At 37.6% G+C, this 25,538-nt stretch overlaps 1 protein-coding gene and 1 pseudogene across 1 annotated transcript; one reads left to right on the plus strand and one right to left on the minus strand.

Moving 5' to 3' along the window:
• Positions 1 to 3,227: 3,227 nt before the first annotated feature.
• LOC125615120 lies at positions 3,228 to 6,991 on the minus strand (annotated as a pseudogene).
• A 10,823-nt stretch (positions 6,992 to 17,814) lies between these two features.
• On the plus strand, positions 17,815 to 20,110 carry LOC107158391 (protein phosphatase inhibitor 2-like). Its single transcript, XM_048798310.1, has 2 exons — positions 17,815 to 17,818; positions 19,458 to 20,110. The coding sequence occupies exons 1-2, from the start codon at positions 17,815 to 17,817 to the stop codon at positions 20,108 to 20,110; spliced, it is 657 nt and encodes a 218-aa protein (XP_048654267.1).
• The last annotated feature ends 5,428 nt before the right edge of the window (positions 20,111 to 25,538 follow it).

The raw sequence follows: 25,538 nt of genomic DNA on the forward strand, positions 1-25,538 counted from the left end.
CAGCAATGAAAATCAGCAAAGGGAGGAATTACATTAAAGGAAAAGCCAATCAAAGGAGAAACCAAGTCAAGTTAAAAACCAAAAATAAACCAAATGACTGGGAATACAAATGATATTTCAATAATAACCTTGAGTGTTAGTGGCCTAAACTCATCAATAAAAAGATGTAGACTAGCAGAATGGATTAAAAAAAAAAGATCCCAAAATAAGCTGCCTTCAAGAAACTCATAGGAAAAGACATCCACAGACTGAAGGTGAAAGGATGGGGAAAAATATATCACTGACATGGATTATGTAAACAAACAGGGATTTACATACTCATATCAGACAAAGTGGACTTCAAGCCAAAGTTAGTAAAGAAGGATAAAAAAGGTTATTTCACACTGCTTGAGGGATTCATACTTCAACAAGACATAACAATCATAAATATCTATGCCTCAAACAATGGTGCATCTATGTATATCAAACAAACCCTTCTCATCTTCAAGAATCAAATGGACCACAATAACACTGTGTGCCTTTAACACACTTCTCTCACCATTGGATAGATCCTCCAAACAAAAACTAAACAAAGAAACTATAAAACTCAATAATATGATCAATGATTTAGACTTTATATATATATATATATATATTATTCCATCCGTCAGTGAGCAAATATACTTTTTTCTCAGAAGCCCAGGGATCCTTCTCCAAAAAAGACCATATGTTATGTCACAAAGCAAGTCTTTTCAAATAGGAAAAAATAGAGATACTACCTTGCATTCTATTTGACCATAATGTAAGGACATTAGAAATCAATGATGAAATAAAAAATGAAATAAAAAATAGTCTCTAACATCTGGAGACTAAATAGCATGCTATTGAATGATGCATGGATAACTGAAGATATCAGGGAGGAAATAAAAAGAAATTCTTAGAGGTAGATGAGAACTCTGATAGAACATATCAAAATCTCTGGAACACTATGAAGGCAATGCTAAGAGGAAAGTTCATTGCATTAAGCTCTTTCATTAAAAGAAGAAAAACTCAACAAATAAACGACCTGACATTACATCTCAAAGTCCTAAAAAAAGAACAAATCAACACCAAAAGCAGTAGAAGACAGAAAATAATTAAAATCAGGGCTGAAATAAATGAAATTGAAAAAAAAGGAAACAACTGAAAAAATTGTCAAAACAAAAAACTGGTTCTTTGAAAAGATAAATAAACAAACCCTTAGCAACCCTAATGAAAAGAAGGGGATAGAAAACTCAAATTACTAAAATTCGTGATGAAAAAGGAAACATTATGACAGGCACTATTGAAATGAAGAAGACAATTAGAAATTATTTTGAAAATTTATACTCCAATAAAACAAAAAATCTCAAAGACACCAACAAATTTCTAGAGGCATATGATCTGCCCAAACTAAATCAGGAGGACATACAAAATTTAAACAGATCAATTTCAAGCAAGGCAATAGAAGACACCATCAAAAGCCTACCAATCAAGAAAAGCCCAGGACCAGAAAAGTTCTCAGCCAAGTTCTACAAGACCTTCAGTGAAAAATTAATATTAATACTCCTCAAATTATTTCATGAAATAGAAAAGAAGGGAATTCTTCCAAACTCATTTTATGAAGCTAGTATCACCCTAATATCAAAGCCAGACAAAGATTCATCAAGGAAAGAAAACTTCAGACCAATACCCCTGAAGAACATGGATGCAAAAATTCTCAATAAAATTCTGCAAATCACATACAAAAACATAGTAAAAAGATAGAGCACCTGATCAAGTGGGGGTCATCCCAGGGATGCAAGGTTGGTTCAACATATGGAAATAAATAAAGGTTATTTCACCACATCAATAGACTTACAGAAAAGAATCATATGATTATATAAATAGATGCATAGAAAGCATTTGACAAAATTCAGCACCATTTCATGTGCAAAACACTAAAAAATTCTAGGGATAGTAGAAACATACCTCAACATTGTAAAAGCTGTCTATGCTAAATCCAAGGCCAATATCATTCTTAATGGAGAAAAATTGGAAGCATTCTCTCTAAAAACTGGAACAAGACATTGATGACCTCTTTAACTACTTCTATTCAACCTTGTCCTTGAAACTCTAGCCAGAGTAATTAGACAGATGAAAGAAATTAAAGGGATACAAATAAGAAAAGGAAAACTCAAAATTATCACTATTTGCCAATGACATGATTTTATACTTAGAAGATCCAAAAAAATTCCACCAGAAAGCTTCTAGATTTAATAAGTAAATTTAACAAAGTAGCAGGATATAAAACCAATACCCATAAATCAAATGCATTTTTATGCATCACTGATGAATCCTCTGAAGGAGAAATTAGGAAAACCACCTCATTCACAATAACCTAAAAAAATACACTCCAATCAATAAATCAATTTAACAAAAGAGGTGAAAGACCTGTAGAAGGAAAACTACTGAATACTAAAGAAAGAAATTGAAGACAACCTTGGAAGATGGAAAAATCTCCCATGCTCTTGGATAGGCAAAATTAATATTGTCAAATGGCCATACTACCCAAAAAGCTATACAGATTCAACAGGATTCTAATTAAAATACCAATGTCATTCCTTATAGAAACAGAAAAAACAATCATTACATTAATTTGGAAAAACAAGAGACCCAGAGTATCCAAAGCAATCCATAGCAAGAAGAGTGAAGCAGGAGGCATCACAATACCAGACCTAAAACTATACTGTGGAGACATAGTAACAAAAATGGCATGGTATTCTGATAGGATATAAGAAATTATCCCTAGTGGTTGAATTTACTAAAATTTGGTTTCTTTTGTAAATTATGGTCTACTTTAGAAAATGTTCTATGTATTGATGATAGATGAAATATTCTCCAGATGTCTATTAGGTCCATTTGATTATTTTTTTTTTTAGTTCAGAAAAATTTTTACTTAGTTTATGTCTGCTGCCGCAGTCTGGCTGCAGCAAACTAACTGGGGGGTGACGAACAACTTGTGTACATTGATACAGCAGGAGTGGGAGCCGTTTATTGTAGGACAGGAGGGGTATATATACATCGCACACAGCTTATCTTAATTAACATAAACTAGATACAGCAGTCAACCAATAAGGAATCTCCACACTTAATGGCTCGCTGGCGTTACTTCACAAACCACTCCCTCTGGCAAAATGCCAGGTGCCATCTTGACTTGTTTACAGACCCTAACAGTCTGCATGATCTCTCTAATGGTGAGAGTAGGTGAGTGGCTCACACCTGTGCTCCAGCACCTCCTCCTTCAAATACACAAGTACCATGTCTTCAGGTTATTTTCCTCATCTGGTCTCTTCTCTTCATCTTGGTCATGAGCAACCATAGGTTCTACCCTCTATCACAGTATCTCAACTGGACCCTGAGTCACAGTTATTGGAGATGGCTGTGTCCTCTGAGGTAGAATTCATTATTTCTAGTCTTGCCTGTACTTTCTACCTTCTCCTCTGTAAATAGGGAGGATTTGTAGTGAGAATCCAACAGAATGCCAAAGAAGAACATGGGATGGTGGAGGATGGTAGACAGATACTTCACTAGGGCTTCCTTCAGCAACTTCAGCATGGTGTCATGCCCATAATCTCCCCAAACAGCATCTCAAACTTCCTGCTGAAAATGTGGATCATGGGGATAACCTGGCTCAAAGTGGACATGTGGGTGCTCATCCAAAGGTCTCAATGTGTCACAAACAGACTGCATGACCTTCCACTGGTTACAGCTGATCAGTTCTCTGAAGTTAGACTCAGTGGTCATTATGTTAATTGTTCTTTTTTGCACAATGAATCACTCAAGCACATGGAACAATGTGTTCCACTTGGAAGGCATGTCCTGGATAAGGTGGTTATGAGATAGGTCCTTCTACATCTCCTAGTTTTTTACTTAGAGTCACTGGAAAACCCATTCTCACAGCTGGAGAACTACTGCAATGCTCAGTAGGTTCTGCACCATTCTTTGGCTCTTAATGGCCTAGTTTGTGATCAGTTTCACTATGTAGCTGAAGCATTGCATGCTCAATGTTCCCCTAATTCAGTTTCTTCCCTATGCTCAGGTCATCAGTGACTATGGTGCCAATCTGAAGGTCATTTAGGCTTCTGCATGCTCTTGCCACTGTGGTCACAATTGATGTGACACAACCAAAAATGCCAAACAACAGTGGTCCTCACAATGTGGTAGGACCTACATTGAGTCATAAGGGTCAGGTACTCATGGGTCTGGTTACTCATCCATATTCTGGAAGGACCACATCACTGTCAGCTTATTTCAGCTGTGACATATTCTTTTACATTGACATTCATACCCAGGATAGCTGTCCTGTACAAGTAAGAAAGAGAAGGCAAAGAGTATTGAGGTTTCAAGCATTTGAGCAACCTTTTAAAGCCAACATCGTCTACAAAAGAATATGGCTGAAGGCCAAATGCAATCATTTCAGCAATGAGACGTGATTTTTGTGTGTTGTGGGGGGGGCTGAGTGAGGGTCATAAAACTTCTCACTGAGGTTGTCAAAGGAGTAGTGCCAGATAACTCCATGATCAGTGGCCCTTGGATGCCTGAAGAGTGGGTCAAGGTGGTCTCTGAGACATGGGTCTTGAGCAGGTGGCATGGAACCTCTTCAGATGTTAGGAGGCAGCTGGTGCCCTGGTTGGTGGGATTCTTGCTGCTGCTGCTGGTCCAGCCACAGTGTAAGCATACCACTTTAGGGACTCTGCAGAGCAAATAGAGAAATGACTACAGCTTTGAGCTCTTCTTGCTATTAATGGGAAATATAATACATTATTTTTTTCTGGCCTCTCTGGCAAGCCAGTTTATTATTTTTTTGCATGCCTTTAATCCCAGTGCAGGAGTATTGCGAGTTTGAAACCAGACTTATCAACTTAGCAAGGCCCAAGCAATTAAGGGAGACCCTGTCTCAAAAAAAAAAAAAAAAAAAAGGGCAGGGGGCTGGGGATGTGGCTCAATGGTTCAGTGCCTCTGAGTTCAATCCCTGGTACCAAAACAAATAACAAGAATAAAAAGAAGAAACAAACAAAAATCATTAGAAAAAGCCAGTTAATTTGGAGGAGGAATTTTCCATGGAGTTTGCCAAACTTGTACCCAGAAAGCCCTTTTTAATTCTAACATTTTCATGGTGGCATCTGTAGCACAAATGGCCGGTGCCTAAGCTCCCTTTCTTCCCCGGGCATGATGACCCAGCTGCAGTGTAGACATACTGACTCAAAACTATTCACAGGGACCCAGTGAAAAAATGGTGCCAGACTTCCTACTTCAGTCTTTTCATGACCTTCTTATTCTGTTGGAAGACAGCACCGGATTCAAACATTCTAGAACTCAGTTCCCCAGTATGCTTCTTCTCAGGAGAGGATACCACCAGGGCCTCACCAACATCCTTGGAACCCAACAGCACAGTCATAAATTCCCAGAACACAACTGCAGATCCCTGGCCAGCCTGCCCAGGGATGAGGAGGCAGAAGGGCACACTTTGACCAATGTTGCTAGAAAGAGATGACACCGAATTTGGTTCTCCTCCGGAGGCAGCGGGTTTGGACTCAGGGTATGAGATGGGGGACCGCACCTGCAGACAGACAGGACGCTGGTGCCGCTCCCATTCTCTTGCAGCACGTTGGAGCGTTGCGTTTTCCAATTGTGCCAAAAGAGGCAGCTGGTGTCCAGGTTCTTCCGGTTCTTCCCTCTGCTCAACTCATTCATGAAGTCAACGTGTTGGATTTGAGCAGTCCAGGAGTGACCGGAAGTGCTTCCAGACTCCAGATCTGCTCCTGGAACCAAACTTGCTCTCGGGAAGGGGACAGTTTCTTTCCACCACGCCCTCTATAGTTCCGTCATAATGGAATGCAGTGATGTGCTGGTACCCCCACACACCAGGTCCTCCTCTTTGCTGTACTTCTTCTCAGTGACTGGCACATCAGAGGAGATTTCAGAAGAGACTACTGACACCGGCTCAGGCAACGGGATCGTAGGCGCCATTTTCTGGACGAGTCTGATGGGTGAGAGTGTGGAACTGAGGTCTCACGCTTTTGCAGGTTGTATGAAAGCAGGAGCCAGAGGTGGGAAAGGAGGACCTCCCAGAGACACTTCTGTTCCTTTGAATGAGCTTAGTGCAGTGCCCTTACCTGAAGTGTCTCATGAGGCAATTTGTACTCAATTATTTTTCATTTTCCCCCCTCCGGAGAACTATTCATACGTTACTTACATGTTGTTTTAGTGCTATCTTGAGAAGAGTTAGAGAAATGCTTCCAAGCTGGAAATTACTTCCTGGAGTTTTTGTGTCAGCTGGAAACAAGGCTCTGGGTCACTGCTTCTGTAGCTACACAATACAGTGTGCTGTTTAAGTGGAAGAACGGAGACCCATGGTCGTCCTCCCTTTCAGCAGGGAAGTACTTTTCAGGAGGTTGACAGGTACAGCTCACTCCTGCCCTGACTTCTGCCTCCTTGGCATCAATCTCTCTGTGCTTCATGTCCTATTGTTCATGCTGGAAGTCCATTCCTTCTAAACAGTGGCCAGGGACTAGATCACCATTTTCCTCCTCTATTTGAATCAAAATCACACTGTCTTCTATTTTGAGACAAAAACATAGTCCCCTTTGGAACAAGTGTTCTGGTTATTCTCCATGACCTTCCACAACTATCCTGGCTCCTTCATCATGCTAATGTCTTAGGTAAATAAAAAACTGGTCCAAATGCTCATCTGTGCAGCCAAATGTATATTATCTTCATCTTTTCATAATTACTCAATCTTTGAGGATGTTTCTATGACTGATCATGATTATCATTGGAAAGCAGAAGGTAGCATGCCTGAGCACATGTGTTTCAGGAGTTCTGCTAAATACTTCACAGTGTGGACACACTGTGGAGACTCACTTTTGGTGTTAAAGCCAGGATACCCACCACCTTGACAGCACAAACATGGTCCTTTTGCATTTCTGTCTTCATGCTTTCTTAGCTCCATTTTCCAGTTTTCCTCACAACCCAAACTCCAGGCCCATCAGGGATCTGGCTCAGTGCAGTCCACAAGCTGAGGACCTACAACTGTACTGCAGGAGCACCCACTCATCAGTTGCTTTGTTTGCCAAATATGCACTGGGCTACCTGAAATTGTAACCCACTCCCCAGGGCTGCGTGTGGTGAGGGTTGGCTCCATTGATTTTTTTATATTGTTTCACTCATTATTAAAACCTTTGACCCAGCCCACTCCATAGCACTGCCTACCAGTTTACATTTTCTGCTTGAGCTGCCAGCGTCCTGATGTGTCATATGAAGTCCACTCATATTACTTGCTCCAGAAAAATATGGAAATTTGTAATTCTTTAAATGCATAATTAATTTCAATTATAAGAGGTAATTTTTGTCTTTTCTTTTTCTTTTATTATGTTATGCTCACTGTGACATATTTGTATATGCACATAATTTGCTCCAATACACTTCCCATTCTTCCTCCCCTTCTCCCTTCCCCTATTCATCTCCTTTATTCTCTGGTCTTCTATTTATTTACATGTATTTTTCCCCCATTGGTGCATTATAATTTTTCACAAAAGTGGAATTTATTGTGATACATCAATAGGTATAGAATAATTTTGATTTATTTTATTCCCCTTTTCTTTTTCCCACCCCCTTTATCTTCTTGATTCCCTACCTCTACTTTGCTGATCTTTAAGAATAATTTTTTTTGGTCAAGAATCTTAAATATTCTGCAATGAACCATCACCTCTGTCCCCCCTAATCCTGTTCTGGCCTTTTCACCTTCATCTTTCTCCCATCCTTGGTTCCCCTGTGTTGAGAGCCACAGCCTAAGGGGCCCCAGCAAAGTTTCAGACTGCCAGCTGATGATTGGCTCACAGCAGCCCCAGCAACATCTAGCTGATTGGCTCCTCTTCGGTGATGCTCATTGGGCTGTTTCCCTGCCCTTTCAGACCACAGAGCTGCTCATTGGGGGACTTTTTTGGCTCTGCCCACACGACCCAGCCAATCGGCCTCAAGACCAGGAGGATTGTGGGAGGTGGAGAAGCTTGTGTTGGAGAGAGAGGCTTGTGGGAAGCCGGTGGTGGCAGTTGGGGCTCTGAGGGTTTTTCCTGAGAGGCTGTTTTGTTTGGTGTGTGTGGTTCTAAAAATAAAGTTAGTTTCTTTTGACAAGTGGCTCCTGATTGTGCCCAGCCAGACTGCGGCACCCCTGCTGCTCTTTCTTAGTAAAACTAGTAAAACCTCTTAAAATATCTTATTTTTCCACTCAATGAACACCTTGCTGTTCATTTTTAGTTCTCACCCTATTTGTGGTCCCTCTCCCAGATTCTCAGACTCTACCCAGACAAACACTGACCACTGCAGGTCCAGGGTCTCAGAGCCTGGATTCAAAGGAGAGGTTTAAAGATCCCCATGCCCAGGAGTTGGCTTTGACATCTTGCCCCACCTGCCTGAGGCTGATCATTAACCCAGTGCTTATATAAACCTAGGGCCTTTCCTGATGTGTGCAAGGCCCTAGGTTCAATTCCCAGTGTTGAACATATTAAATTTTTTTGGACATTTATAAACGTGAATTGTTATAATCTAAATTTATTTGTCTTGTTTTATGCATACAATTCTTTAATAAAATAGCATTTAAATCACTTACCTTTTAAAAGATACTTACAAATAAATAATATTTTTCCATTCTTGTTTCATTTTGGACTAGTTGAGCATTCATATTTGTTTTATCTTGATAGTTATTCATATTTGTTCCAATATTTCAGTGATTTCTTCAGGGCTTACAGTATGTGTTATTTACTATCTAACTTTCTAACTTTAAATAATGTTATAGATATGGTATAATAATCTCACAAAATTATAGTTGTATATACTTCTTCAAATTACTTATAAAGTTATTGTCATATTTTATTTAAACTTTATAAATTTCAATATATAATACTTGAATTTTTACTTTGAACAGTAAAATACTTTGCTGAATTTCAGAAGAAAAATTACCTCATATATATCTACATATTTAATAGTTCTGCATTTATTTTCTTAATTTTTGATCTTTTTGGTTACATATGACAGTAGAGTATAATTTGACTCATTTATACAAACATGGAGTATATAGTACTGTCATTAGGATCACAGGCTCATGATTGTTTATGACATAGATTCACTGTGATATATCTATACATGTACATAGGAAATTATGTCATAATCATTCCATTGTCTTTCCTATTCTTACCTCCTTCCATTCATTCCCCTTTGTCTAATCTACTAAACTTGATTCTTCCACTCTTTCCATTGTTGTGTGCTAGCATCTACATATCAGAGAACATTTGACCTTTGTTTTTTGGGGATTAGTTTATTTCAATTAGCATAATATTCTCCAGATCCATCCATTTACTGGCAAATGTCATAAAGTCATTCTTCTTGATGGCTGAGTAATACTTTATTGTGTATATATATCAAATTTTGTTAGCCTAGGTTGGTTGAAGGGCACTTAGTTCCATAGCTTAGATGTGGGTGTGTCACTGTAGAATACTATTTTTAAGTCCTTTTGGTATAAACTGAAGAGTAGGATAGCTAGGTCAAAGGATGATTCTATTCCAAGTATTCTAAGGAATGTCCATACTGCTTTCCAGAGTGGTTGTACCAATTTGCAGTCCCACCAACAATGTATAAGAGTACCTTTCTCCCCGAATCCTTGCCAACATTTATTGTTACTTTTGTTCTTGATAATTGCCATTCTTACTTGAGTTAGACTCTCAGTGTAGTTTTAATTTGTATTTCTCTAATTGCTAGAGATATTAAACATTTTTTCATATATTTGTTGACCATTCATATTTCTTCTTCTGTGAAGTGTTTGTTCAGGTCCTTTGCCCATTTATTGATTGAGTTATTGTTTTTTTGTTAAGTTTTTTGAGATCTTTGTATATCCTGGAGATTAATGCTCTGAAGCGCAGGTGACAAAGATTTTCTTCTGTTCTGAAGGTTCTCTCATCACTTTCTGGATTGTTTCCTTTGCTGTGAAGAAGCTTTTTAGTTTGATACCATCCCATTTATTGATTCTCGATTTTACTACTTGCACTTTAGGAGTCTTGTTGAGGAAGTTAGTTCCTATGCTGACATGATAGAGTCTTGGGGCTAATTTTTCTTCTAGTAAAGGCACAGGTTCTCTGTTCTAATACCTTGGATCTACTTTGAGTTGAATTTTGTGCAGGCAAGAGATAGGAGTTCAATTTCATTCTGCTACATATGGATTTCCAGTTTTCCCAGCACCGTTGTTGAAGAGGCTATGTTTTCTCCAATGTATGTTTATGATGTCTTTGTCTAGTATGAGATAACTAAATATATGTTGGTTTGTCTCTGTGTCTTCTGTTCTGTTCTATTAGTCTTCATGTCTGTTTTGGTACCAATAACATGCTATTTTTTAAGTTTTAAAAATATTTTATTAGTTGTCAATGGATCTTTATTTGTTTACATGTGGTGCTGAGAATCAAATCCAATGCCTCACACATGCTAGACAAGCACTCTGCCACTGAGCCACAATCCCAGCCCAAGCATGCTGTTTTTGTCACTGTTGTTATGTAGTATATTTTAATGTCTGGTATTGTGATGCCTCCTGTTTCACTTCTTTTGGTAAGGATTGCTTTGGCTATTCTGGGCCTCTTATTTTCCAAATGAATTTCATGTCTGCTTTTTCTATTTCTACGAAAGATGTCATTGGGATTTTAATAGGAATTGCATTAAATCTGTATAGTGCATTTGGTAGTATGGACATTTTGACAATAATAATTCTGCCTATCCAAGAACATTGTGAGATCTTTCTATCTTCTAAGGTCTTCTTCAATTCTTTTTTTAGTGTTCTGTAGGTTTCATTTTAGTAGAAAAGTTCTTCACTTCTTTTGTTAGATTCATTCCCATATACTTTATTTTATATTTTTGAGGGTATTGTGAATGGGATAGGTTTCTTAATTTCTCTTTTGCCTGATTCATCATTGGTGTATAGGAACACAATTAATTTATTGCTGTTAATTTTATATCCTGCTACTTTGCTGAATTTGTTTATGAGCTCTAAACGTTTTCTGGTGGAGTTTTTTTGGCATTTGATTATAGGATCATGTTGTCAGCAAATAGTTTGAGTTCTGCTTTTCCTATATGTATCCCTTTCATTTTTTATTTTTGCCTCATTGCTCTGGCTAGGGCTTCAAGGACTATGTTGAGTAGAATTGGTGAAAGAGGGCATCACTGTCTTATTCCTGTTTTTAGAGTGAATGCTTTCAATTTTCTTCACTTAGAATGATGTTGGTCTTGATTTTAGCATATATCCCTTTTACAATGTTGAGGTATATTCCTACTATCCCTAATTTTTTCTAGTGTTTTGAACATGAATGGATGCTGTATTTTGTCAAATGTTTTTTCTGTATATATTTAGATAACCATGTGATTCTTCTCTTAAAGTCTATTAATGTGCTTAATTATATTTATTTGGATTTCCATATGTTCAACCAATCTTGCATCCCTGGGATGAACCCCACTGGATCACTGTGCACTATCTTTTTAGTATGGTTTTGTATGTGATTTGCCAGTATTTTATTAAGAATTTTTGCATCTATGTTCATTAGGTATATTGGTCTGAAGTTTTCTTTCCTTGTTGTGTTTTTGTCTGCTTTTGGTATCAGGGTGATACTAGCTTCACTGAATGAGTTTGGGAGTGTTCCCTCCTTTTCTGTTGTAATAGTAAGAGGACTACTGGGGTTAGTTTTTATTTGAAGGTAGAACTTGGCTGAGAATCCATCTGGTCCTGGACTTTTTGTTGGCAGGATTTTGATGGAATCTTCAAATTCATTGCTTCAAATTGATCTATTTAAATTTTGTATGTCCTCCTGGTTCAATCTGGGAAAGTCACATTTCTCTAGAAATATGTCCATGTCTTCAAGATTTCAAATTTTAGAAATTTGATGTTTTCCCCTTTTTTCTTGTTTAGCAGGCTAGGGTTTTATCAATTTTATTGATTTTTTTCAAAGACAAAACCAAAGGCTGAATGTTTTTTCTTAATAAGCAGATGCTAATTCACAATAAGTCTGGGGGCCCTAGGGAAGAATAGTGTTACCTTAGATTAGGTAGAGGGAAGCCATGGGAGGGTAGGGGAGGTGCTGTGGGGTTAGAAAAGATAGTAGAATGAAGCCAACATTATTACTGTGTGTATACATGTGACTACATGACCAATATGATTCTGTAATATATACACTCAGAAAAATGAAATTATATCTCATCTATGTATGATATATCAAAGTGCATAAATGCATTCTACTGTCATGTATAATTAATTAAAACAAATAAAAAAATTAAAAAATAAAATACAATAAAAAAGTATTTAGCCATTCAATTAAAAATAAAAAAGAACCATCCTTTTGTTTCATTAATTTTTTGAGTTTTTTTGGGGTGGTGGTGGTGTGGATTTCAATTTCATTGATTTTTGCTCTGATTTTTTTAATTATTTACAGTCTTATACTGCCTTTAGTATTGATTTGTTCTTTTTTTAGGACTTCAAGGTGTAGTTTTATTATATATATATATATATATATATATTTTTTGAGGTGCATTATTTATTTTGTTAATTTCTATTCTTTAAATGAATGAGCTCAATGCTATGAACTTTCCTCTTAGAACCATCTTCATAGTGGCTTAGAATATTTTGATATATTGTGTTGCTCTTGTCATTTACCTATAAGCATTTTTTTAAAATTTCATCCTGATTTCTTCAGCTATCCACTCATCATTCATTAGCATATTATTTAGTCTTTAGATACTAGATAAGCTTCTATTTTTATCTATGCCATTGATTTCTAATTTCATTCTGTTATTATCTGATATAATGCAAGGTATTATCTCTATATTTTGTATTTACTAAGCATTGCTTTGTGGCCTAATTGTGGTCTATTTTAGAAAATGATCTGTGTGCTCCTGATAGGAAAGTGTATTTAGTCATTGAAGGATGAAATATTCTATATATGTTTGCTAACTCTAAGTTATTAATTATATTTATTAGTTTTAGCTTCTTTGTTTAGTTTTTGTTTGGAGGAGCTATCCAGTGATGATGGTAAAGGCATCCAGTATTATTGTGTTGTGGTCTATTTGATTTTGAAATTGAGAAGGGTTTGTTTGATGTATGTAGGTACTCCATCATTAGGGACAGAAATGTTTCTGATTGTTATATCTTGTTGATGTATCATTCCTTTAAGCAGTATGAAATTGATTTCTTGGTCCTTTCTAATAAACTTGGGTATGAAGTCCACTTTATCTGATATAAGTATAGAAACCCCTGCTCATTTATGAGATCCATATGAATTATAAGATTTTCCCCATGCTTTTACCTTCAGACTGTGGATGTCTTTGCTTATGAGGTGAGTCTTTTTGGAGACAGTATGTTGTTGGGTCTTGTTTTTTAATATAGTCTGTGTCTTTTTTAAAATATTTTTTTAGTTGTAGTTGGACACGATCCCTTTATTTTATTTATTGTTATATGTTGCTGAGGATCAAACCCAGCATCTTGCATGTGCTAGGTGAGCGCTCCACCGCTGAGCCACAATCCCAGCCCCTCTGTGTCTTTGATTGATGAGTTTAGGCCATTTACATTCAGTGTTATTATGAGAATTGATTTTTATTTCCTGTCATTAAATTTAAAAAAAATTTATTTAGTGCTGAGGATTGAACCCAGGACCTCACACATGCTAGATGAGCACTCTACTGTTGAGCAACAACCTTAGCCCCTATTTCCTGTTATTTTGATTTATTTTTGGTTTATAATTTGAATTAGTTTCTCCTTTGATTGCTTATTGTTCGAGTGTAGTTCCTCCCTTTACTGGTTTTCACTTTCATTGTTCATTTCTTCTTCATGAAATATCTTATTGAATATGTTTTGTAGTGCTGGGTTTCTAGTTATGAATTCTTTTAACATGTTTATTATTGAAGGTTTTTATTTCATTATCAAATCTGAAGCTTAGTTTTGTTGGATATAGTATTTTTGCTTGGCATTCTTTTTCTGTCAGGGCTTGGTATATATTATCTAAAACCTCCTAGCTTTGAAGGTTTGGGTTGAGAATTCAGCTGCTATTAGAATTGGTTTCCTTCTAAATATGTCCTGTCAGTTTTCTCTAGCAGCCTTTAAAATTTATCATTATTCTGTTCTGGCATTTCCATTAAAATATACCTTGGTGTAGGTCTGTTGTAATTTTGTTGTATATTTGGAGTACTGTATTTGATTTCCACTTCATTATTAAGTTTGGGGAAATTTTCAGATATTATTTCATTGAAAAGATTGTACGTTCCTTTGGTTTGTATCTCAGAGCCTTCATCTATCCCTATAAATCTTAAATTTGGTCTTTTCATGTTATCCCATCTTTCTTGTAAGTTCTGTTTGTGTTCTCTTGACATCTTTTCTCTGTGGTCAATTTTATTTTCAAGATTATATATTTTATCTTCTTTGCCTGGAACTCTGTTTGCCTGGTGATGCTTTCCATTGAGTTTTAAATTTTGTTTATTTGATTCCTTCTTTTAAGAATTTCTTATTGATTCTTCAGGATTTCTATCTACTTATTTAGATGGTCTTTCACTTCTTGGATTTTCTTTCTAATTTCATTCCTTACATTGCCTTTTAATTCATAGATCAGTTTAACTATGAACTTTCTCAATTCCTTCTATGTCATTTACTCCACTTTAATGTCATTGGATTCTATTATGAGGTATTTTGACTTCTTTAGGATAATTTGTTCCCTTTGCTTTTTTATGTTGTTTGTATGTCTACCCATTTATCAGTAAGAATCTTGAGGTGGCAGAGCTTCTATTATATGAATTTACATTGTTTTTGAAGTTTTCTAGTACCTCATGCTTTAGTGGTAGACAAATAATATTCAATGCAATCAATATTCAACATTGAACTAAATACTTAGTTCCTATTTTGGCATCTCCAATGTTAATTGGCAGTATAAAGAGAAAGGGTATGTAGGCAATTGCTGACAGTATAAATGTTGTGTTCATAAAAGAGTTTACCATTTAAAAAAGGTGAAGAGGGAGAATGCAGAGGAGATTTAGGATGTAATAATTGATAGAGAGCATGAGAGAGAGAGATAGTAAAGAATTAAAAGATCAGTGAAAAAGAGAACAATAAAATTTGGCTGTTAGCAAAAGACAAGAGAGGAAGAGAATCAAGGGAAATAAGAGAAAAAGAATATAAGACAAAAAATATAAAGCAAAACCAAGGTATACCTATAAAAAACACTAGTCCCCAAAATACAGAGTCAAGAAAATAACTATCTTCAAGAAATGCTAGAAATAAGAGTGAGACAAATATGTATATATTTAAATGTCCATGACCACTCAGCACACAAAAGTTAAAAATGTTCTTGATGGAAGATTAATGTATTGTTTCTGCAGTGATGGTAAAAAGTTGTCTATAATATTATATGTTGATTGTCAGTTCCTAATTGCCTGTCTTTCCATTTTTTTCTGGAGGTATGCATTGTGCACAAAAGTATTAGTAGTTGCAGGCTGTCAGTTTTTTCCTGTTGCCTATTCTCAGCTTCCCTTCTCAGCAGTATGAGGTGTGTTGTGTTGGAGGGTATCATCTACTCCACTCATAGTGACGTGCAAGTGTAGAGTTCTGTGAAAGGAGTTCCCAGAGGTGGTGCTGTTTGGGTCTAGCTAGATCCCCAGTGCTTTGTGGAATGATATTTGGTGAAGCTTTTAAATCAGCACCCCTCTGGAACCTGGCTGCTTCCAGTCTACACAGGTGTCTGTACTGCTTGACTCCCCCTTGGGTTCTACTTGAGCAGTGGAGGAGCCAGTCCTTTGCCCTCCTCTACCTCCCATGGCTCCCTATCTTGGCCATTCGGTTGAGTCCCAAGCGCACATTTCCTCTCTCACTAGATCAAGTCCCTAGTCATCCCAGCTGGTCCTGTGAACTGCAAGACTCAAAGTGTAACAGACACCCAGGATCTCTCAGGTCTGAGTGTCTCAAATTCCTCTGAGTACAACACTGTTCATGCCAGAATTTCACCTGTTTTTCTAGTCAAACTCTGGGTCCTTTGACTTTGTCAGGTCAGGTTTTTGGACCCATCTGGAATTACACAGGTCTAGGCACTTGGGTTTTGACCCACACTAGCCAGCCACCAAAGCACGATGAAAAAAGATGATGGCTGATCCCACTCTCTGCAGGTCACTGGGAGATGTGCAGCATCCCTCTCACATGAAAGCAAAGTGCAGTCATCCACTGGATCAGCTCAACAATGTACTGGATTATCATCCCGTGTTTTAAGACACACCTCAGTGCCACTTGGAATGTGGGCTCTCTTAGTCTCTCTCTCTGACCTGCCTGCAATGGATCTGCATTGGCAGCCAGTGGTGCTGGTGTTGTATTATTTTATTTTGCTTTATTCTATCGAAACTTCTGTGTCCCGGGCTGGGGATGTGGCTCAAGCGGTAGCGTGCTTGTCTGGTATGCGTGCAGCCCAGGTTCGATCCTCAGCACCACACACAAACAAAGATGTTGTGTCCGCCGAAAACTGAAAAATAAATATTAAAATTCTCTCTCTCTCTCTCAAAAAACAAACAAACAAACAAAAAACCTTCTGTGTCCCTAGTCCATACTACAAGTCCAGTATTAAATTCCAGTAGGACTTCTTTCTTTCTTTTTTTCTTCCTTCCTTCCTTTCTTTTCTTTCTTTCAACTGATCTCAAAGAGAAGCTGTTTGTACTCTTTCCTGGTCCCAAGCCATGGAGTAATTTGGAAAGTAACCTTCTCTACTCCACCATCTTGACCTTTCAGAATTAAAAAAAATTTAAAAAACTGTTGTCATAACATAGTCTATAGGAAAACATTTCTCTCTTTAGGAGTGCTGGAAAACTTACTAATGTTAGCACCCTGAACAGAGCAGCTTGGGTATATTGGGTGCATTTGTAGTTCTTTTACCATCACATGGCTTCTTTTCTGCTCAGGCAATGCTGAAGACCAATTTGTTGAGAAATGTCTTCGTGGCTGCTAAGTAGGCCAGAGTTTCCTGAGACAATTTTCCTTGTGTGTGTGTGTGTGTGTGTGTGTTTATATGTGAATAAAGAAAAAGTTGGCCATGTTGGTCTTATTTGATGTACATTGGTTGCCCATTTGCTGGTGGCTCTTCATAAATCTACTTATAATCGTGACCTGTAATTCCAGAAAAAAAAACATAGTGTCACCAATTATGAGAGGTTTTCTTCTGGCATTTGAGAACCTACAAGTTCAGTTATATCTTGTGTGCTTTTCCCATAATCTTCATCAAGAATCTTCTGCCTTGGCTTCTTACTACTGCACAGTGCTTTGTGGAATGATGTTTGGTGAAGATGCTTTTAAATAAGCATCCCTCTGGAACCTGGCTGCTTCCAGTCCACACTGGGTGTCTGTACTGCTTGAATCTCCCTTTAGTTCTACTTGAGCTGTGGCAAGGGTTGATAGGAGGTCTGACAGTTTGGGTCCAAAGACAGGTTCAACTCAGAGCATATTCCTTCTTTGCTCCCAAACCTGAGTTAATACTGTTTCTCTTATCTAAATTCATCTCCCCTCTCTGTTCTCCTCCAATGGCTAGCTTACTCCCAAATTATTCCAACCCTACCCTGAATATCTGGGTACTACATCTGTCTATTTCATATGTTCTGTGCAGTTACTGAAAGTGTATTCTATTTCCTATGATAGTGCTAAAAGTGGTCCTTGCCCAGGGACTGATCATATGGGTTTTGTAGTGTGGCATCTTTGACCACAATTATATTGCAGTAGAGACTGCATCTTCCTCTATGGGTATGGAGACTGTATATAACGGGTATATAATAGGTACTCAGTAAATGCTTTCTTTACAAAACTTGTGACCACCTAAATAGCATGAAAGGAAATGGAGACTGGCAAATGACAGCTAGGGTGATTGGAGCCAGACCAACTATAAGTTAAAAATGGATTTTTATTTGGGGCATCCAGTCTGAAGTTGCCTTCTTTTGTGAAATATGGAAGTCTCAACCAAATTCCAAAGCAACAAACCAGTTCAGTCCCTACCCTGTACTGAAATAGCTGATTAGAAAAAAGTGTTTTTACAGAGGGTTAAAAAGGCAGAGACAGAAGAAGTACTCCAGGGTCTTATACTCCAGTTCTTTTCTGTCAGAACTGGTGCTTGTCCATTCAAGGGATCTCTCTTCATCTTTGAGTCTTAAGCATAGCAGGCAATGTGATGGAAAAGGGAGATGACTGAGAACAGGATTCTATGGCTGGAAAAATAGAAAAGAACTTCTTCCTACCCAGCTTTGGGGTCTGTGTGGCTGATTCAAGGGGCAAGGGTTGATAGGAGGTCTGGCAGTTTGGGTCCAAAGACAGGTTCAACTCAGAGCATATAAGTGGATATGCCAATGTTCCTCAGGGCAAAGTTCTGTAGGTTTTCCTATTAAAAGCCTTAGAGTTTATTGCAGCCACATGACATTGCTGTTGTATCACAAAGCACCCAGACTCCCTTATGTTAAACCCATGAGCATGGCTATGTTCCAAGAAAACTATTTATGGACACTGAAATTTAAATTTCATTTAATTTAACATTTCGAAAAATAGTGTCATTCTTTAGAATTTTAAACCATTTTTAATCATCCAAAAATGTGGGAAAAATGTTCTTGGCTTATGGGTCATGAAAAAGTGGTGACAGGCTGAATTTAGCCCACCAAATATAGTTTACTGATTATTGCTCTTAAGAAGTAGCAAAATGGACCACCCTACTTAACATTATTCTGTTTTCAAAAAGTCTGATTTGGATCTTTTAACTCTAACCTTAGTCTCTTTGCTTGCATTCCAGATGGGTGCATCCCCTTTTTGCCAGTAATAACAACAGTGGCCTGGTTGGTACAGTAGCAGCTTCAATAAGTGCTTTGGCAGCATTTGAATGGAATGTAAGTGACAACATATACTGTTGCCTTTAAATCAAACCCATATCCAGAAATTTCATAAAACCATTTCTCAGGTTTTTCTGGGACTCTTTATAGGATGTATTTCTCTTTGCTTTGACTTTTATTTTTCCTTGTCCTAGTAAGCTTTTTGTTTTAACTTCAACACCTTCATTCCAGTTACATTATTATTCACCTATGCGAGTTTTCTCAAGCAGTTATTCCCACTAGGCAGGAGGATGGTGAGTTCAAAGCCAGCCTCAGCAAAAGTGAGGTGCTAAGCAACTCAGTGAGACCCTATCTCTAAATAAAATACAAAATAGGGCTGGGGATGTGGTTTAGTGGTTGAGTGTCCCTGAGTTCAATCCCTAGTACCACCCCGCCCCCCCCAAAAATCTAATTTCTGGGGTGAAGGACCGGTGGTAGGGGGCTGTGGCCTTGGGGTTGTTGTGTCACTCAGTTCTGAAGGAGCTCCGTGGGTATCTAGTGAGTTCTGCTAGCGTTTGACCTTCTCTTCCCAGACCCCACACCAGCAGCGACCCTGAGCCGACACCCAGAAAGACCGGCAATAGTGGCCTCCACCGCCTCGCACCCACCCATCAAGGGGATCCTGAAGAACAAGACGTCTGCGACTTCCTCGGTGGTGTCCTCGGTGGTGTCCTCGGTGGAGCAGCCCCACCGGAGTGTTGAAGAGGAGTTGAGTAAAAAATCCCAGAAGTGGGATGAAATGAACATCCTGGCAACATATCACCCAGCAGGCAAAGACTATGGTTTAATGAAAATAGATGAACCAAGCACTCCTTACCATAGTATGATGAGTGATGATGAAGATGCATATAGTGATACAGAAACCACTGAAGCCATGACTCCAGATGTTCTAGCTAAGAAATTAACTGCTGTTGAAGGCTCAGAACCAAAGTATTGGATTCAAGAAAAAAAAAGCAGAGTCGAGGAGAAAAATGACTTCTCACTTGAAGAACGAGAAAAAAAGCGACAATTTGAATTAAGGAGGAAACTTCACTACAATGAAGGACTGAATATTAAATTAGCTAGACAACTAATTGCAAAAGATCTACACGATGATGAAGATGAAATGTTAGAGGCAGACACTGAACAATCAAAGCAAGGATCTACTGCAAGTGGCCAACAGCAAAACAAATCACAAAATTTATAGAAGAGATTTGTTCAACATTGCAATTGTTTGTCAAATACAAACCCTGTTCACTATAACATGCCGCTTCTTGTTCTCCACAATTCATGACTTAAGTACCAAAATGCATTCCAGTTATTTTATATTGCCAAGAATTAAATGATAACCTTAGAGACTGATTAGACTAAAGATGCCTAATTAATGCATATACAGTGTAATGTCATCAGTCTAAAACTGCTTTACTTTAAGAACACTGATTAATTTGTATAGGACATTATATAGCTTTTTATGCTTTAGAAGTTAAACAATATCTGGGGGGGGAGGGGGAAGGGGAACTAATTTATTTTCATCACTTCTAGATGTGATACCTCTTATAAAAGTTTTTTTAATCAAAAGCCTTCTTGGAACAAGAAGATATATAGGCTGAAATATATATATATATATATATATATATATATATATATATTCAGGCTGAAAGGTATTTTAACAGTTGTCTTCAATTGACTTTTCTGTCTAATTGAGAAGGATTGTAAGCATTACTGTTGCATTTTCTGGCTTACTATCTTTAAAATTCTTGTGTTTATAAGGAAAGATCTGAAGTTTTTTCTACTCAGAACTAGCTTTTTGTTCCCCACAAATAAATTATCAGGTTAAACTTGCGCTAATGTCTGCTGTAACTGATTGTTTTGGTACATTGAGCAGACCAGATCAATATTTTCAATAAATATAATTGTAGCTATCAGTATTCAATTTACATACCTGTCTTAACCTCCTGTTTCTGTTTCCTACTCCTTTCTATACATAAGCACATGATTGTAAGGATTTTATAAAAGAATAACAAAGCTGCTACAATAATGAAATTCTCATTTTGGCCATAAGTGCTTATTAATTCTTCTGATAGATAAAGAAAGTCAATTGAGTGGTAGCAATACTATAGGCAGGAAATAACATTCAACTATTCAATTTCTACACATCTCTTATTTACAGTGTGATAATTAAATTGCTATTATTAGTTCATTTGACTTAATTAGACCTTAGAAAACAACTGAGACTTTTTTGCATCATGAGAGAATTGTATGTAGCCAGTGATATAATTATTTCTGAATGTAAAGACAGAATTAAGCCTGAACATTTTTATTTAAAAATTTTTAAATAGTTGTGATTTAATGGAATATGATAATGTATGCCATGACAAATGTACTTTATTCTTCTAACTCAGTAGGAATTATTTGGAATTTTTTTCCTGAAATGAAGTGCAGTTCCTGTGTATCACTACACAGTGATGGATGGTTTCATTTCTAGTTACTTATTTATATCTTAATTTTTTGGTAAGTACCAAAAGAATCCATTATATAAACAGACTTAAAATTATTTCTGTATATTATATATATTAAATGGCTTTTATCAAACAGCTTCTCTTCTACTTGCAGATTTATGGAAATATCAGTATGCTGAAATAAATAAAGAGTGGAAGGATTTTTGCTTTTTTGATTCAGTCTCAACTTTTACTTGACCTCTTTGATAAATTGAGTTATCACTTTTATCTCTTCTCTCTGAACTATAACATGATGTGCTCAGCACTAAACTAGAATCAAGGAAATTAAAAAAGAAAAAGAAAAATTGAGAATCTCATTTACAGTGGGAAAGATAAACATGTACTCACTACAGTGTAAAAGCACAAGGAAAAGGGTACTCACCAAATACTGAGGGTTCTCACAGGAAGCACATCAATCATAGATGATGGATAGCACTTGGCACATGGCTTCCTCAGTGCTGATATCCAAAGGATGAGTAGATATTGTCCAAGTGTGGGGCCTGTCCTAGAAAAGGACAGTAGAGTGAGGAGTGAATCATTTGAGAGATTTTAGGTAGAATCTGCAAGGCTGTGATAGAGTTCCTAATTGTTTAGTAGAATTTGTGTCCTCTTAATCAGAACCTTGTTAAGGACATGTCCTCTCTTTCGCTCATAGTACCCTACATCTAGCACATAACTGGGAATGTGGTGTCATAAATCTAGTGTAGCCTGTGTTTTTCCTATTCTTTTCTCTTATCCTTTTTAGAGTTTTCATGTACATGCATGAGCATATTGGTCAGAGGCAGAAGCTTGTGTGAAAAAATGTTGGATCATATTGAAAGTTTAAATCACCAACTGAAAACGTTTTTAAAAAGAAAGTTTAAGCCGACCATTCATGGGTGGACTCAAGAAGTGACCTTGACACATCACAAATGCTATTCCCCTTCTGTGTTGAAAATTTTGCTGCTGCTTTTGCTTAGTAGTATCGTGGAGTACAGAACACATACAGCCTCAGATATGCACTATGGCCAGAGATTTGTTTTGATAGTGCCATGAACACCAGAATAAGTCAGACTCCAGAGGCATGGGAAGAATGGCCTATGACCCAATCAGTGATTATCAATCTGCAGATAACTGCTTTTCATTTAGTCTTTGTCCTCGGGCTTCCTTAATTTCTATGAGGTTCAAGTTCTACTTCCATAAGAAAATAATTGTTACACATTACAGTAAAATCCAAAATAATTGCTGTTTTTTTTTTTGGCAAAAACAACATAAATGATATATGTGGAGATTTTTTGTAAGACTTGCATTTTAATGCTAGATTATTTTGTCATCATTATTATTATATTTGACAAGATTTAGAGGGTACTGAGTGTATACTTCTGTTTCTTTCTCATTATTTTATCACCCACATATAATTTCTATCATTCAAGATTATTTGTTTTGGCAAAGTTTGTATGATCTTCCAGCAGTCCAATGTGGCTCAGATCACTTTGTATTCTGACATTTTTTTTTAACCTCACATTAGGTTACATCCTAAGCCCCAGAAAATGGTGGCCTTTGCATCATAGAAACAAAAAAAGGAAGTTGCAGTTGTTTGGAAATCATAATTGTTTCATGGGATAGATAAAGCAAACCTTTTTCTTTACAGGTAAAAAAATTATAAGGCCCACAAGCCAACACTCTTTAACTTTACATTCTTCTTGATTTCTTGTGACCTTGCTGCTCTTGCTGGTTCTGTGTCACCATACACTTCAAGACAGGGGTGATTATCTACAGGTGTTCTGAGAAAAATTTTAAGGCGTATCCCTCAGGCATTCATTTATTCACTCATTTTGTTCAATCATAAAACCTGGATACCCAGGCTCACCTGGATACCCAGTCTCACTATTGTTAAAAATATACAGGTGACAAAAAAATCAAATTCCTTGCCCAGAGAGTCTCCCAGTATAGACGGCGGCTTCAGCCCTGTGAGAAATCAGTAGTGGTCCTGCATAGCGATCATTATGGTGAGGTCAACTGGGTGCAGGAACACTGAATCTGGGGTCACTCATGTGCTTCAAGAAAAGCTTATTAGAGAGAACCTGAAGCCCTTAGGAATAAAGGTTACATATGTTGGTAGAAAAATCATATCACAGAGGGTCAAAAATACATGGATTATACTGTCATGTGTAACTAAAAAGAACAAATAAAAACTTTAAAATAAGGAAGTTGAAAAAAGCTTATTTGGATTATTCGAGTTCAGACAAAATTATGGTCAAAACAGGGAGTATGTGGGGTAGAGTGATGGGAAATGGAGATGGGTCTGCAAGTGTAAGTACAGTTCAATTGTGAAAGGCTCACATGTATGCTGGATTTTAAAAGTGTGTCCTATATCCTCCTGGAAATAGGAAATGTAGGCTTTCAGGTCATTTAAGAAGTTCCATTCAGACTGAAAAGAGAATGGACTTGAGCAGAAGTTCACACAGTGCCCCATGAGGTTCTAGGAAGGATATAGAAAAAAAGGGAAACTGCTTTCTCATTATCAATGCAGTTTTGATGCCAGATTACAGGTGAAGGCAGTGGAGAGGGAAGTATTATGAGCAACTCAGTCTTGAGGCTCAGAGATCTGGATGCATGAGGTCTTTATTAGTGGATTAGGGGATCCCAGAGAGGAGCTAGATGATGGGTGATAGGAGAACAGCGATTTAACATTGGTACTGGGTGAGTGTTTGGTACCTGTAAGACACTAATATGGAGATGCCCAACAGGCAGTGGGAGCATGAGAGTTTCAGGTTGGTTAGGAGGGGAGAGCTGGGCTGAAATTATCAACATGGGCATCCTCTTATTGAACACCTGCCTTATACTAGTCACGGTATGCATTTTCAGGGATATATCTATGAGAAGCCATTGTTCCATCACCAGGAAGAGATGGAACAAATAAATTTGGAATCTTATGAAGCAGTACTGTCCCAGGTGGCAATGGAGGAGTTTCTAATACAGTCTGGGTGTTAGAAAGGCCATCTGGGTGGAGTAATGGGAGAGCATCCCTGAAGAAAGGCCATCTGGGTGGAGACTTGTTGAGAAAGGGTGACTGATCACAGGGAATAGTCTGTGCAAAGCCCAGAATGCAAGAGCATAGGGCCCTGTGGGCACCTGGATTGGATCAATATGGCTGAAGCACAAAAGCTAGGATTATAGCAGGAGGCTGTCAACAGATTTTGTTTTTATTTATTTTTAAATTATTAGTTGTTCAAAACATTACAAAGCTCTTGACATATCATATTTCATACATTTGATTCAAGCAGATTATGAACTCCCATTTTTACCCCGTATACATATTGCAGATTCACATCGGTTACACATCCACTTTTTAACATACTGCCATACTAGTGTCTGTTGTATTCTGCTGCCTTTCCTATCCTCTACTATCCCCACTCCCCTCCCATCTTCTCTCTCTACCCCATCTACTGTACTTCATTTCTCTCTCTTGTTTTTTTCCTCTTTCCTCTCATTTCCTCTTATATGTAATTTTGTATAACAATGAGGGTCTCCTTCCTTTACCATGCAATTTCCCTTCTATTTCTCTTTCCCTCCCCCCTCTCGTCCCTGTTTAATGGTGATCTTCTTCTCATGCTCTTCCCCCCTATTCTGTTCTTAGTTGCTCTCATTATATCAAAGATGACATTTGGCATTTGTTTTTTAGGGATTGGCTAGCTTCACTTAGCATAATCTGCTCTAGTGCCATCCATTTCCCTGCAAATTCCATGATTTTTCATTTTTTAGTGCAGAGTAATACTCCATTGTGTACAAATGCCACATTTTTTTATCCATTCATCTATTGAAGGGCATCTAGGTTGGTTCCACAGTCTAGCTATTGTGAATTGTGCTGCTATGAACATTGTTGTAGCAGTATCCCTAGAGTACGCTCTTTTAAGGTCTTTAGGGAATAGTCCAAGAAGGGGAATAGCTGGGTCAAATGGTGGTTCCATTCCCAGCTTTCCAAGGAATCTCCATACTGCTTTCCAAATTGGCCGCACCAATTTGCAGTCCCACCAGCAATTTACAAGTGTATCCTTTTCCCCACATCCTCACCAGCACTGTTGTTGTTTGACTTCCTAATGGCTGCCAATCTTACTGGAGTGAGACGGTATCTTAGGGTGGTTTTGATTTACATTT

Source organism: Marmota marmota, unplaced genomic scaffold, assembly GCF_001458135.2.
Source record: "Marmota marmota marmota unplaced genomic scaffold, marMar, whole genome shotgun sequence".
NCBI classification, from domain to species: domain Eukaryota; kingdom Metazoa; phylum Chordata; class Mammalia; order Rodentia; family Sciuridae; genus Marmota; species Marmota marmota.